General features: G+C 36.4%; 1 protein-coding gene across 1 annotated transcript in view; it reads left to right on the top strand.

Moving 5' to 3' along the window:
* The window catches only part of WDR72 (WD repeat domain 72), a 104340-nt gene that overhangs the window by 16256 nt on the left and 73845 nt on the right, over positions 1-14239 (top strand). Inside the window, 3 exon segments of the mRNA XM_032700629.1 lie at positions 109-354; positions 876-1096; positions 2349-2544. Of these exon segments, the coding sequence (XP_032556520.1) occupies positions 109-354; positions 876-1096; positions 2349-2544 (663 nt within the window).

Raw genomic sequence — 14239 nt, 5'->3', positions numbered from 1 at the left:
AAAGGATAAGTTAGGGGAAGTGATAAAGAGATGAAAATGTGTATTTTGTTTTGTTTGGATTTTTATATTTTGTTTTACATAAAAATCCTCTCTTGCCCCACCCTCTAGAGATCCCGATTACAGCAGTGTGGACTCTTCAGGATAATTTTGATAAACACCATTCAATGTCAGAAGGCATTATTGATCATCTTTGTGCATCTGAAGATGGAATTGAAGCTGCAATTGTCAGTTCCTCTGTGTACATATCTGGGCTCGATAAGCTTGTGTGTGGATGTGAAAATGGGAAAATTTTTGTAACTTTAGGTTTAAAAACTGTAAGAGCAAGACTTTTAGGGAACGTATCTTTGCTTAAAGGTAAGTTTTAACAATTTTGTTCAGATTCGCCTCAGTGAAACACTTCTGGCATCACCTCCAGTGATCCCTCTAAAAATTCTCTAAAAATGGGGCAGATGGTCAGAGATTGAATGAGGAAAATGGAAGATGATGGGGGTTTTTCTTCCTCTGTAGCTGATCTGCCAGATCCCAGCTTAGTAATACCAAGATGCTTTCTACTGTTAGGAGTCTGGGAATAGCTGTGGGCATGGAATTACCTGAAAATGAGATGTTGCATGTCACGATTTGGGTGGTAGTTTTTGTCATTTGCTCTTTAAAGATCATTCTACTGAAGGGAATACAAAGGATACATCGCAGTAGAGGAAGCTCAGGATGTAGACCTTTGTCTTCCCTCTTAGGAGCAGGTCAAAAATTCTTTGACTCCATGTAAAGGATTGTTATATTTAGTCTTTTGAATATCCTGACTTTTAGGAAATAGACTGTAAAATGTGGAACCCCTATTTTTAAAGAACAAAGTTAATTTACGTACCATCTTGTTTCAGATAATCTGCCCTATAAGGTTCTGAATGGTCATAGTAGCAGAGTCACTTGTTTGCTTTATCCACATGACAAATCAGTGAGATTTGATCCAAGCTGGCTGTTATCAGGGGGCCAGGATTCTGTTGTGATCTGCTGGGATATGTTTACTGGAAACATCTTACACCAATTTAATCTGCAATCTGGTCCAGTGACAGAGCTCTTGCGGTCTCCAGAAAACTATAGAGTAAGTAAAAGAATAATCAATGATGTCTTAAAAGAAAAACTCTATATACCTGTCTTTGTGTGGGGGGTGCATGTATATGTATATGTAAGCAATTTATTCTTAATTTACCCTCACTTAATTGGCTTCTTCAAGAGTTGCCTTTAATTTCAGGGAGTTGGGTTCTTGCAAGTCTGTAACTTCAGTGACATATTAAGTTGAAGGTCTTAACATTCTATTCACCATTTTTAGTATCATGATTATCAACCTATATGTTAATCTGATTAAATCCTACTTCTGAAGTTAAAAAGTGTACTCAGTAAGGCTAGGAGCTTGAACACAGTAAGAAAAGATTAGCTTAAAATACTACTGATCCAAAATGTATATGCTTTGTTTTGACTCCTGACACATCTTTGTGGTCCTTTGCATGTATGCTTTTGCATTATATGAGATTTAGAGTACTTTAAAGTTGTTTTCTAATAGAATTTTTAAGTTGAATTTAGGTGAAGATCTATTGTACTGAATGCTCTGTTGTAACTTTTCTGAATGTTGTGTTCCATGGGGCTGGGGTTTCTACTTTTCCTCTCAGGAAGCCTGTGAAGACATTTGATGTCTGTGACTCAGTTTACTCACAAGCTAAAATAGTAGTCAAAAGATATTTTGCCATAAAAAAAGTTTATAATGCTTGTAAGAGTCCTCTTAGTCCTTTTCCTGAAAGCTGGGTAGGATTTAATGTCTTCTTGGATGGTGCTTCAGTCTTCTTTAAAGAGCTGAATTTTTCCATAGGGAAATTTCCTCTGTGTCACCAAAAATTACTTGCAGGAAGGGAAGGCTTTTCAGATCCATAGAGTGTAAAATTAATTTGAACTTACCCAGATTTTCATTAGAAATACATACTTTTGTCATAAGACCTGACATAATTTTATATCACATGAACAAGAGTTGGTTTTAAGGTAATTTTTTTGCAACTTTCTTATCTGGGACAACTGCTACTGTATATTTGGTTATATAACCTCTGCTATGAGAGGCTAAATATTGTGAATAAATGGCATTTAAATTATTGTATTTAAAATATTGACAAATGGAAGAAGATTGTATGTTTTCCTGTTGGGAGATGAGTTGTACAGCTGGCCTGGTGAAAACAAGTTGAAGATGTTGGCTGATTTTCTGAAATGAGTATGTTCTGGGAAAGAAATCTCTGGACAACTTTTTTTTTTACTAGGCTTGTTAAAGTGATGTGGTCAGGAATGTGGAACTGAAGTTTTCTGATTTGCAGGTAAAAGACCAGAGTATTGTGTGCTGTGTGTGCAATGATCACTCAGTAGCAATTCTACACCTTCAGAAGAGAGAATGTCTCTTACATGCCAGAAAGCATCTGTCTCCTGTGAAGAAGATAAAATTTGACCCTGTTGAAAATCTGCTAATTGTTGGATGTGAAGACAATTCAGTTTATATTTGGGAAATTGAAACAGGTAATAACAGAGGGGTGTTCACTTCCCTAAAGATTTGTTTGTCTGTTATGTGGTGTTATATAAGCAGGACTTACAGAATACCAATAGAGAAATACTAACACAATGAATATATTTATTGAGGAGTTTAAATGTTTATATAAACAAACAAGAAATAAAATTTTCTTGTGGTTTGATGTATACTCTGAAATAGAATAGCTGAAGTTGGATCCTGACAATCAGGGGTTTAGCTGACATGGCAATGAACTGAGTAGAATATTTCTGGAAGCTATAAATAAAAATGCAGGTTACACTCTTCAGTTATTAAAAAGAATGACATTTTCAGTCCTAACAGTCCCAAGTTGGAGCACAAAGTTCTGGTTTCTTCAGAAAAATCATAATCTGGGAAGTCTTTTAACTTAACTGATAAACAGGTAATAGCAGAAGATAATTGCAAAGCTCACAACTGTGTAGTCAGGAAAACTAAAGCTCAGTGTTTCAGGTTAAACTGTAAATTCCCAAGTGATTTGAGAGTGTCATGCTGATTCACATGGGTAATAAATATAGTTATTTGAACTTTGGCAGACAGAACTATTAGAGGTTATAATGGTGCTGGACATTACAATACAGTGTTTTCATGCTATTCAGATCTATGTGTCCTGAAAGAAAGTGCATCACGAGTCTGGAGCCACTGAAATGCACAGCATATTAAAACTGTATCAAAACACAATTTAGCTAATGTAGCATTGAGATCACAATTTACTTTACAAGTTATTACACTGTCTAGACTGTCTGCTCAAGACAAAAATAGTCCCTTTTTTTAAAGTACAAAATACCTGCAGTTAATGAAGGACTTGGTAAAATGAGTGCAGCATAAATTACAAGCTGGTTGTGTTAGTAAACTCTTCAATATCATTAAGCTGGGATAGGAAATACCTTCTGGTATTTATTTTTTCCCAAATGTACTGAGTTGCTTCTTGAAATAAAATGTTTAGAAATAAAATTAAGTTGAACTAACAATTATAGACAATTATAAACTCTGGGTTTACACTGGTTTCTCTACAGCTACTCAAAAGTACGAAATTCTCCAATAAGTTTTTATGGTTTTGCATTCTAATTTGAGATTTAAAAATTATTTAAACTTTATTTCAAAAACATCAATAAAACTTTGAGAAGATGCAACCTTAGGAGACAGTTCAGTTGAATATAATGTTGTACTTACTTAATGTGATCTCTGAGTGATTTATTGTGATTGCTGAGTGAATATATGATGGTTTTGCATAGGATTTTAGCTCTAGCTGTGGTACTAGGGAAAAGAATACAATGCCAAACTGTCAAAAGTAATACTAGACTCTCAGTTGGGGTACTTTAAACTTCTTATCTTGCTTTTATTTGTTGGGTTCTTTTCTGCATAACCTTGAATTCTGTTTTCTGGTAAATATGCAAGATTCATCTTATGTGTGTTCTATTGTTTATGTAGATGCATAATATTACAACTTTCTGTGCATTTTCTCCAGTCGGAGGGAGAATGGGTTCTACCCTTCTGCTGAGTCCTCTTTCTGCAGTGTCTGTGGAAAAACTGTCTTGGGATCCTTCTTTCTGTCTTGTTGTTCCTCTAATCCCTTCATTTTACCAGACTGTCAGCACATCTGCAACACTAAAAGTTGTCTGGTGTTGGAGAAGGCCAGGTCTGCACTGCTCAGAATGGTACCTTGCAGGATTCAGTGGTACTTAGAAGTGTATAGTTCTGAATTAACTGCTGACAGGAGGGATACTTTTATCCCTGCAGTGTGGTGGAGTGAGGATCTTTCTTAGTTAGAAACCAGAGAACAACACTCCCTTTACCACATCACCCCTGCCCCTGAAAAACCAAACAGAAACCCCCCAAGTGTATAAAAGAAGCATTTCTTTCCTAGATTTCTGGACAAAAAATATTGTGGAGAGAACTTAGTGGTACTACAGTGTGTGCTGAACAGCATGGAAAATTATTTTGGCTCAGTTGTATAGAGGTGATGGGCCAAAATGCAAATTTGTGCACTATAAGAACTGATAGTTTCTATCTTCATACAATACCCAAGGCAACCCAATGCAGTTAAGGGGCTGGAAACAGAATTACACTTCAGATGCAACTTTATTTAGTGCAGCTGGATAGCTTTGCACAGAAGTACAGTGAATTCTTTGTAAATCAGTGAGATTTAATAGCATAGGACTGTAATGGTACCACAGAGAGAAAATTCAGAGTATATTTGGTCTGTCCTCTAGTCATAAAAATGCTGCCTATTCCAGCATTAAAGAGGAAGTAAAATTGATACCACTGCTCATATATATACATATTCAGAAAGAATGGAGGTGGTTAAGTGTGTTTTTAAGTTTCTGTATCTTCTGTTACAAAAGTATCATGGAAGGGTAAGTGCCACAATCACCACCTCTTTAAGAAAATCTGGAACACAAGAAAAAATACCGTTATTTGCCATACAGTAGCAATTAAAAGAATTAATTTTTTTTCTCTCCTGTTACGCAATAGTGACTAAAAGATGCCATGTGGGGTGAATACCTGAGAAAGTCTAGTAGGGTACAACTGTAGTTAAAGTTGAGTTACATCTGTATTGCAGCAGAACACAAGAGGTCGTGGCGCTGATCCTTGAAATTGGCCTGGCCCACACCAAGAGCTGTGCAGGTATTTCAGTGCCACTGGGGCAGCCAAAGCACTGGTCAGAGGTATCAGGAAGATGTGCACAACATCACAGCCCAACCTGTGCAGGAGCACAGCAGCCTTTCCTGATGATTTTCATCTACTGGCAAACGAACAGGCAACCAACCACACGTGGTACCACCTGTCTGTACAGTTACTTGTGAGCACACCCCTGACTCAGTTAAAAGTCTAAGTGGTAGGTAGCCTTGTGCTTGAATTCCCTTATGGAAAGGGACATAAGACAGTTTTTGTTGTTTCTATAGTCAAAAAGGGTTTATATTTCTTCTGGCTATGTAGTTAACTTCCATCTAAAGCTTTGCCTCTTTAACTTAAAGTCAGTGGAGGACTTGATTTTGTGTCACTCATATATCACTGTTTGCAGTTAAAAAAACTAATCTGAGCAGTGTTCTTGCACTAAAGTTAATGGAGGACTGGGAAAACAGCCAGTCTGTTTATAATTTCAGGCTGTGGATTAAGGAATTTCTATGAATATTTCAATATTTACACTGCTGTACAGTCAGCAATAATTCTGTTGAATTTGAAAGATGACTTTAGAAAAGTTTAGAGGCCTAGGACCATTTTAACTCCAAAACTCTCCTTCTACCAGGTTATTAGTAGGTTGACCCCTTAAGAAGATTGAAGACTTCATTGTGCATAACAGTTTGTTGTCCAGTTTGCTGTGACAGAGGCTGACATGCTTTTACAGAAAAGCATTCTGAGGGCTTAAAAATGTTTATCTCTTAGCAGGCTTTCATAATAGGACTTTTACACTTTAGGGAGTGGGAGGAACTTTGTCTCACAGATTAAAATCTAAGCCAGTACTATTTCATGTACCCTCTTTTCATGAGATTCCTTTGACCATGTATAATAATGTTATCTTTGGCAAAGTTTTCTGAGTACAATAGGCTGCACGTATTCCAAATAAATAGGCATTTCTGCATAGTTTATGCTGAAATGTTAAATATCAACACTATAGTTGAATTCAAGAGGAATTTAAGTCAGTGTCTTTTTCCCAGTGACTACAAGGTGAGTCTGAAAAGTGGGGGGGGAGCAAAGCTAATTACCTGCTGCTCTTACTGGTCTAGAATAGATAAATTTAATCCCATTCTTTTATTCCTTTGATTTGCACAGCAAAGTAAAATTATTCTATTCTAAGTTTAAATGTTCTTGTTGCACCTGCATGTGGGTAATGACAGAGAAAACAGTACAGAAGCCATGAATTAATATCTATGTAGTTTAATTTATTTTGCCTAAATTTTAATATATGGATATGGCAACTTTCCATTACAGTGGAATATCTTTCCATGACAATGAATATTGATCTAATATTACATTCAGAATATTAATATAACATGTGTACAGGATATGTTGGAAACCTGTGTGCTGGAAGACAAATACGGAAATCAATAACAAATTTTATTCTAATTAAAGTGCAGAATATTTCTTCCAATAGCCACCACTTGAAATCCACTTCAGTAAGGAAATTAGCTGTTACCAGTATTGCTTTTACATTTTCCTAACTGGTTGGTATCTTTGCCTTTTAAAAAGGTAAATATCAGTACGATAAGATGTAGTAACAAAAGGATCAATGGATTTTTTTCTTGCTCTATATAGCATATGACAACATGTCCACCAAGCTACCTTTATATCTTACATGTATTGAGAATGAGGAAAAAATTGATAGATTTTAAATAGCAATCTCCCTTGCTCAGAGGTAGCAATTTTCATTTATCAGAGATACATTATTTTTCAATTAGTACTAGTTTAATATGAATTTATTCCTTGATGTTCATAATACTTGCAGAATGAATCATCTACCAATTTCCTGTTATTTTCTTTTACCTTAGGAGTCTTGTTCTGTTTTATTGTGCTATGATGTGTTTAGTTTGAGTTTAAAGTCAAAATAACATCACTTAATAGAACTTCAGTTTATTGTTCAATTATCATAATACATATTTAGCTTTGTACTGGCTACATTGTGTTTTTCATACTCAGCTGGGGAACACAAACTTTCAGAACTGTCTTACATGTTGGTAGCTCCCTCATGGGAAAAAAAAGTTGAAACATACCTAAAGCGTATTTCTGCTGAGGCCTGATCTCCTGAATAGTCAAAACTAACTGTATGCTAACAATCCTTACTAGAAAAGGTCAAAATAATCAGTAAATAATAGACAATTACTAAAGAAATATCTATATGATATTGTTTATCCACACTGTTTAATGTGTATTGCTTTCTCTTTGTGCTCTACTTGAATCCTTTTCTGAATATATTACTTTTTTTTTGTATTTTGCCATGTTGATTTTCACAGTATCTGCCTGCTTTGTAACAATAGTTATGTCCTTTTCCTATGAAGTGCAGAAGCATTCAAGTTGTCTTGGCTTCTGACTTCTGCATCTAAACAAAGCAGGAATCCTAAAAATGGCAGTGCTTTTCATAGAATTATTATAAGAGCACTCCAGATATGTAATTTTATGTAATTTTAAAAAACATGTTTTAATGTATACAGTGTACCAGAGGTTTGTATCAAAGTACCTGCTACCTCAATTCAGAGATTTTCTTTGCCATTACTACCTGGTTTTGCAGACATAACATTAGGTTGATACTCCTGTGTTTAGCTTGGGTGTTCTAGTGGAGATAAGTGAAAGAGCATCACTTCCACTCACTGTGATAGGATTGACTCTATGTAAGTCATCATATGGAATGGTCTGAATTGCCCCCCCTTGCTTGAGCAAGAAAAAGCGACAGTTCTTCCAGTAAAACTGTTGTTGTGTGTGGGAACAGGAGCTCAGCACTGACAGTGTATTTCACAGAAGTCGAGTCCATACTATAAGGCATGAAGTTGTTCTGAAACACCTGTGTTTCATGACTTAAATAAGAATGATAAATGACTTGAAACACTTCTGCTGAGAAAGGAAAAAAATCATACTGCCTTAAAATAGCTGTCAAGCATAGAAAACTTCACCTCAAGCATTTAGATGCTACAACAGGTACTATCAATAGTAGTATTGATAGAAGATATCAATAAAACAAACTAGGCTTTTAATGAGATTGTCAACCCTCATAAAATATGCAGTGTCTAACATTAATCAAATCCATCAGTATGATCACTGAAACAATCTTTATAAAAATAGAGAAGAGTTCAGAAATACTTTGAAAGTATTTTTCATTGTGTTGATGTCACATTGTGAAATTTAAATGTTGCATAAAACCTCTGCTGTTGCAGAAATATGTTTGCTGTGGGGGAAATGAAATTACTCTGCAGATAGTGATGTTACAGATCAAACCTTTGATCATATTGATGGTTGAACGTGCTGGAAGATTTTCAAACACTGCTTAGAGATAATTTGTGTGTACTATACATGCTCCAATGTTTTTATAATTGGTGTCAATAGTAATAAGTCTTCTAAACCTCTGGTAAAGAGCAAGTATCACGTGAGTTGCAGAATTCGTAGGGGGTTGTTTTGGTTTGCTTGACCTTTTTCCCAAGTAAACCTTCATTTAGTATGTCTGACAACCTTTCTCATCTCATAAAGAAATTAGTAATTAAACTGTTTAGAAAACTAAGGCTTAGATTTCACCAGGTGGCTGTGAAGAAATAAGTTTTAGAGTTTCATTAAAACTTAGAACTCTATCCAAGAAAATTCAGTTGCTACTAAGATTTATGCCTACTTGACTGTAGAAGCAACAAAACTTTTTGTATTTGGGAAAATGCTCTAATATAACTCTTCCGTTCTCAAGTTATGATCTGACCTTCTACATTAATAGTCAGGGCAGACAACAGTGACTTGATCTGGTTTTTTCTCGCCCTCTACCTTCATGGTCAAGAGGCATCCTCAGAGTAAGGGAGGACCTGAAGGAGAGAGTTGAGCCAGGTATGCACTATTGAACTGAGACAAGATAATTTCCTAGGCCAAGAGTACTGGAACATCACACAGCTGACATAATGCAACATTAAACAATTTCTGGTTTAGACCATCTTTCTCTAAGAAAGCAGCTCTGAAGAAATTCAAACTATGATGCAAATGATATGCAATAAGATGGAAGGTTGGCATTTTACTGTGGTTCTCTGCATGTGTTATGTTGTCACTTAAATCCATTCTAAAAGACATTAAGGATGAGGAACTGTTAGTTTGCATGTTTTGAAAACATGGTTTATTCCAAGTAAGGCCTAAGCTTGAATATATATGTGGAAGTTCAACATTTGGGTTTGGGTGTTTTTTGTTTTAATTTGTCAGCCTTAAGCTAAAACGTAACTAATGTTTTACCTCCTTTTTTTAATTTTTTTTATTGCATCTTTTATATGTGTAAGCCTTAGGTCAGTCTGTAGCTTACAGTTGAATATTTCATAGCTCTCTAAATTTGAGTCATCGTTCAGTAAATACTTATTGATGTAGAATAATAAAAGGTAGTGGAGCTTGGAAAAGTCTGGGGGGGGGGGGGGGGGGGGGGGGGGGGGGGGGGGGGGGGGGGGGTGGTGGGGGGGGGGGGGGGGGAAAGCAGTGTCATCCTTTGCCCAGTCTGGCAGAAGCTGAGGAACACTTTTATGCTGACAAGAGTTGGGTACCTTTCTACTGTAGGTGCATACACACCATACATTTATGTACTTTATACTAGGTGGACACGGATGGAATTTAGCTGTATGTGTCTATTAAAAGGATGTGTTACCCTCCAGCTCATAGTTTGATTTCATTCTTATTTTATTGTTAATATTGGTAAGTATATTATATACTTTTATGAATGTGGAAGTGAAGACTGATTGCTATAGTGTCAGTGCAGTCAGAACGAGTTTGTACCAGGAGGGTTTTCATTCCAGACACTAAGGAACAGATTCCATTCCAGGTTGTTCAGACTTTAAAAAGGCAGACAGAAACTCTCAGTTTGCATTCCAAGTTCAAATGCATTTCTTACTTTCAACCCAGTTTAGCACATTTACTGTGTCTAAGCAATTCCTACTTACAGGATTTTGTTCTTTCTCTTTGGAATAGTTTAGATGGAGTCCTGAGAGAACAGGGAGTTTCATGTCCTTCTCTTTTGGAGTATTGTGCCTACATCAGAAATCTGAAATGAGGACTGGCTGCATTGGGGACATATTGGTCTTTTACCTACAGTTGCAAACTAGCATTATATTTCAGTTGTTTCTTTGTGTTCTTCATTGCTTTCTTCAACTAAATAGGTATATCTGATGGGAGTTGCTAATGCATTCTGGAAGTGGATATTCTGAACAATGTCAGTAACACCACAGACTTTGGACATGACAGATCTTCCAAATGCAAAAATCACTAAGGAGGGTCTATCCAAGGCCTCTGGGGCTCCTGTATTAGAGCATGTAGTCACAGGGCATCCCATTATTCAATCTATTCCTATACGTAAAATACCTTTTAAAGATATTAGCCTTTAAGACTGGTTCTATGCATCTGTCTCATTTCTGCTGTTGCCAGATGGTATTTACTATGTAGTGATATTAGTTGGAATAATATTCTTAATGCAATGTTTGTTCCCACTGTTTTGGGCCATTTATGTTTTAGAGTGGTAGCAACCAGCTTAAAATTTTTCAAGCGAAGTGCTGGTCCACTGTCTTGGAGCAGACTGCAGAATGTAAAATCCAAGCATTTTTTAGCAAGGACATGAAATTTCTGTATGCCTCACTCTAACAGCAGAAGAAGAAAGTGTGTGGGAAGGGTTTTTTTTCAGATTAAATAGGTTTTGGAAGGAAAATCTTGACAGAAAATAAACCAACTAGTTGTTACAGATGATACTTGTTTTAAAAGGTGAGTTTTCGGTTTTGGCTGCAGAAAAGGGAAGGATTTGTTCTTGACCATGTGCTCTTTTAACATTCGGAAATAATTTCTCTCATTCCCAGATCACTGTTATGCTGTAAGATTCAGCTGTTCCTGGGTCACAGCAGCACAGAAGTACTGAGGATTTTTGATACTTCTGCTGTGACAGCAAACAGAAAGCACTGGAGCCTGATGATGTGACAGGCCATGTGATGGCAGTGAATTCCTTGTCTAGAGGCAGGAGAATATGTGTGACCTCCCCAGTAAAATGCATCATTCAGTGGGAGCAGAACCCAGAGAACTGTGTGGACAGCACTAACACCAAGAGACACAATTTGTACTACTTGGTCCAGAGGAAGAATAAGAGTGTAACAGTCTCTAACCAGTCACATCTGGTGGTCCAAAGCTGCCCAGAGAGTGAAATACTCCACTCTTGTCTGTTCCTGAGACTTGGTTGCCATGGTCACAGCTTTAGAGATAAAGACTTTCTTTCCTGTATTTTGTATGTATAGTAGGGGGTCAGAGCAGTGGTATTGCTGCTGTACAGACACCTTACTCTCCTTCATCCATTGTTGTTTTTACTCCCCAGTTGAGATCTTTGGGTTCATTTGTGTTTAAAATACTTCAAGTTTGAGAGTTGTCTTTATTCCTGTTCCCTTTGCTGTACTCTCATGTACAGGCTTTGTTTTTTCTTACTCTTCATTATTTTCCCTTAAAATCAAAGACATCGTATTCCTAACAAATAACTGTTTCTGAGCAATAGCTGCTGTGCCCCAGTGTTGTTCTGACTGTTTACAGTGGTCAGAAAGTCCTTGTCATATACACAGGCTTCTAATTCCTTCCCCCTCACCCACCTCCCTTTTGTGTCTCTGAAAGATGTATTCAGAAATCACAGAATACAGGGCTCTTCCTTTATTTTGGCTCTGCCACCTGCTCGCTTAATAATGAGTATTTTGGGCTCTTTACAGTGATAATAATATAAATACTTTATAATACTTTCATAATCACCCACTCCCTTCATACATATTTTGTATGCACTTTGCTGATTTATTACAGGTCCAGCTGTACACACAAACCTCTACAAGCAGATGCACACATATAGAGAACAGTCATGATTAGGCATTATATGCATGTATATGCATGGGTTTTTTTAAGAAAGTAACCATCTTCTGGAAGGTGCTACTTAAAAGGGATTGAGACAGCATGATATATAAATTATTTAAAGATGTAAATCTGAGTTTTTCAAATTGATTTTATAATATAATTTCTGTCAGTAAGAAAGCAAGCTGGTTGTCCAGGGCAGTTTCTATTCAATGTTTCTCTCTATAAATATGCCTTAAAAATAAAAATTAAAAACCCAAACCGATTGTAACTCCTCTATGTGAGAGGCCAAATATGAACCCAGAAGGGATTTTTCAGTTGATGTGAATTTTCTCTTCTCCAGACTACTCATAAAAAATGGTATTACAATGGCATTGTCCCCACCATTGACAGTCAGAAAGGAGTTTGGTTGTAGCAGAAGTGTTCAGTAACCCAACCACCTGCTTGGTGGTTTCTCAGTTTGCATTCATAATTCCATAATATAGAAGCAGATCTGTCATCTGTTTAAATAAGATGTGTATGTGTAAAATATATAAAATATCAATTTGCTTTCATGTACATCAAGAATACCTGTATATTCCATTCAGATAGTGAAATTCTGCTCTCCCCTTTTTCTGTAACTTACCACTCATTCTGATCTGTTTCTTTTTCTGTCCATTAAATTCTTTTTCTTCAACCAGAAGGTGAAAATTTGTCTCTGAAGCTGTTGCCAGGGAAAAGCTCTGATATATGGAAAATAACACAAGGCTTAAATATATTTTAATTTTTACTCCTATGTGTATATGTACTCACAGGAGGATACCAAGTCAGACAAATCTTCATTTTTGTTGGAAACATAGTTTTATCCTCTTTTCCCCCTGTACTATGAAAACCTTAACTAAATTGTATTCTCTTATACATCCCCGTGATTCTCCCACAGAATGATCTGAGAGGGATGACTGGTGGTGAGGCACTTGTGCATCTGGAGCTTGCAAAACCTGTTTTGAAGTTCTCTCTAATATTAAAGAGTGTGTATAATCAGGTCTTTGAAATTTAACACCATCCCCCCAAAATCCTTGCATTTATCAAAAATTTATTGCAATTTCTGCCTTAGATCCTTGTCTATAAAAACAGCAGGATATCTGTAATTTCACAGGGAAATTATGGTAATAGTCTTTCTGAAGCACTCGAGGACTCTGGCAGTGAGTTGCCCTGACAAAAGTGTTACAGAAAAGGAGTCTGGATATATATATATATAAATATATACATACATACAAATATTCCCTGCATGGTGAACTCTCCAGAGAAGGTGGTAGAGAAAACTTTGTCTCCACACTTGACAGTAGGGAGAACAACTAATTCTTTAGTGAACTTTATCTTTTGCTCTGAATAATCCAGGGAGTTCTGTGGGGAAGCAAGGCATGCTTCCAGCTTTACAGTTTAGATTACGTGTATTAAGAGGCCAATATAATATTAGCTAAGTGACTATTATTTCCAAACTTCTTAACTTTTCAAACACTACAATACTTTTAAGAATGTGTTTGCTCTTGTCTGGTGTGAACTGCATAATCCTCCTTTATAGGCATCTACTAAGAGTTCTTGTGTTCCTGAAATACTGAAATGTTGCAGTGTTGGGATCTTTATAGCCAGTGTTGTCTTTCCAAGTATTTGTAGACAGTCTAACTATGAAGGTCTTCGGGCAACTTACTTTCAGTAAATATTCAGTTCTGTAATGGTCCTTCCACTGGCTGCAAGTGCTGGGGAAGGATTAAGAAAATTAAGAAAACTTAAGAAAAACAACTGCTGATCCTTATTTTTTTCAGTGTAATATTACAGCAATCTTTGGCATTCCACTGATTTTTGAAGGGGACAGAGAATCAGTTGCCTTTTTTTTTTTTTCCTCTGCTCTGAATTCAAAGACTCTTTGTCATATGAGTAGCAGAGGTGATGCTACAGTGAACAGAAATGGGAGTTTCAGAGAAATAATTTCAGATAAAGAGATTTTATACACACATATACACACAAACACTTATTGTGTGAGATCCCTCAATCCCAGTCCAATATTTTTAGCAGGTGTTACTGATAGAACTTCAGTGTTACACAATTTTTTTCTTGTAGCAGTGAACGGGAAAATTCATGTTGTATTACTTGAGGGTAGAAAGAATTCAA

Source organism: Chiroxiphia lanceolata, chromosome 12, assembly GCF_009829145.1.
Source record: "Chiroxiphia lanceolata isolate bChiLan1 chromosome 12, bChiLan1.pri, whole genome shotgun sequence".
In the NCBI taxonomy this organism is placed as follows: domain Eukaryota; kingdom Metazoa; phylum Chordata; class Aves; order Passeriformes; family Pipridae; genus Chiroxiphia; species Chiroxiphia lanceolata.
Note: the sequence above shows the minus strand (reverse complement) of the source record. Positions and strands in the feature narration are given on the sequence as shown.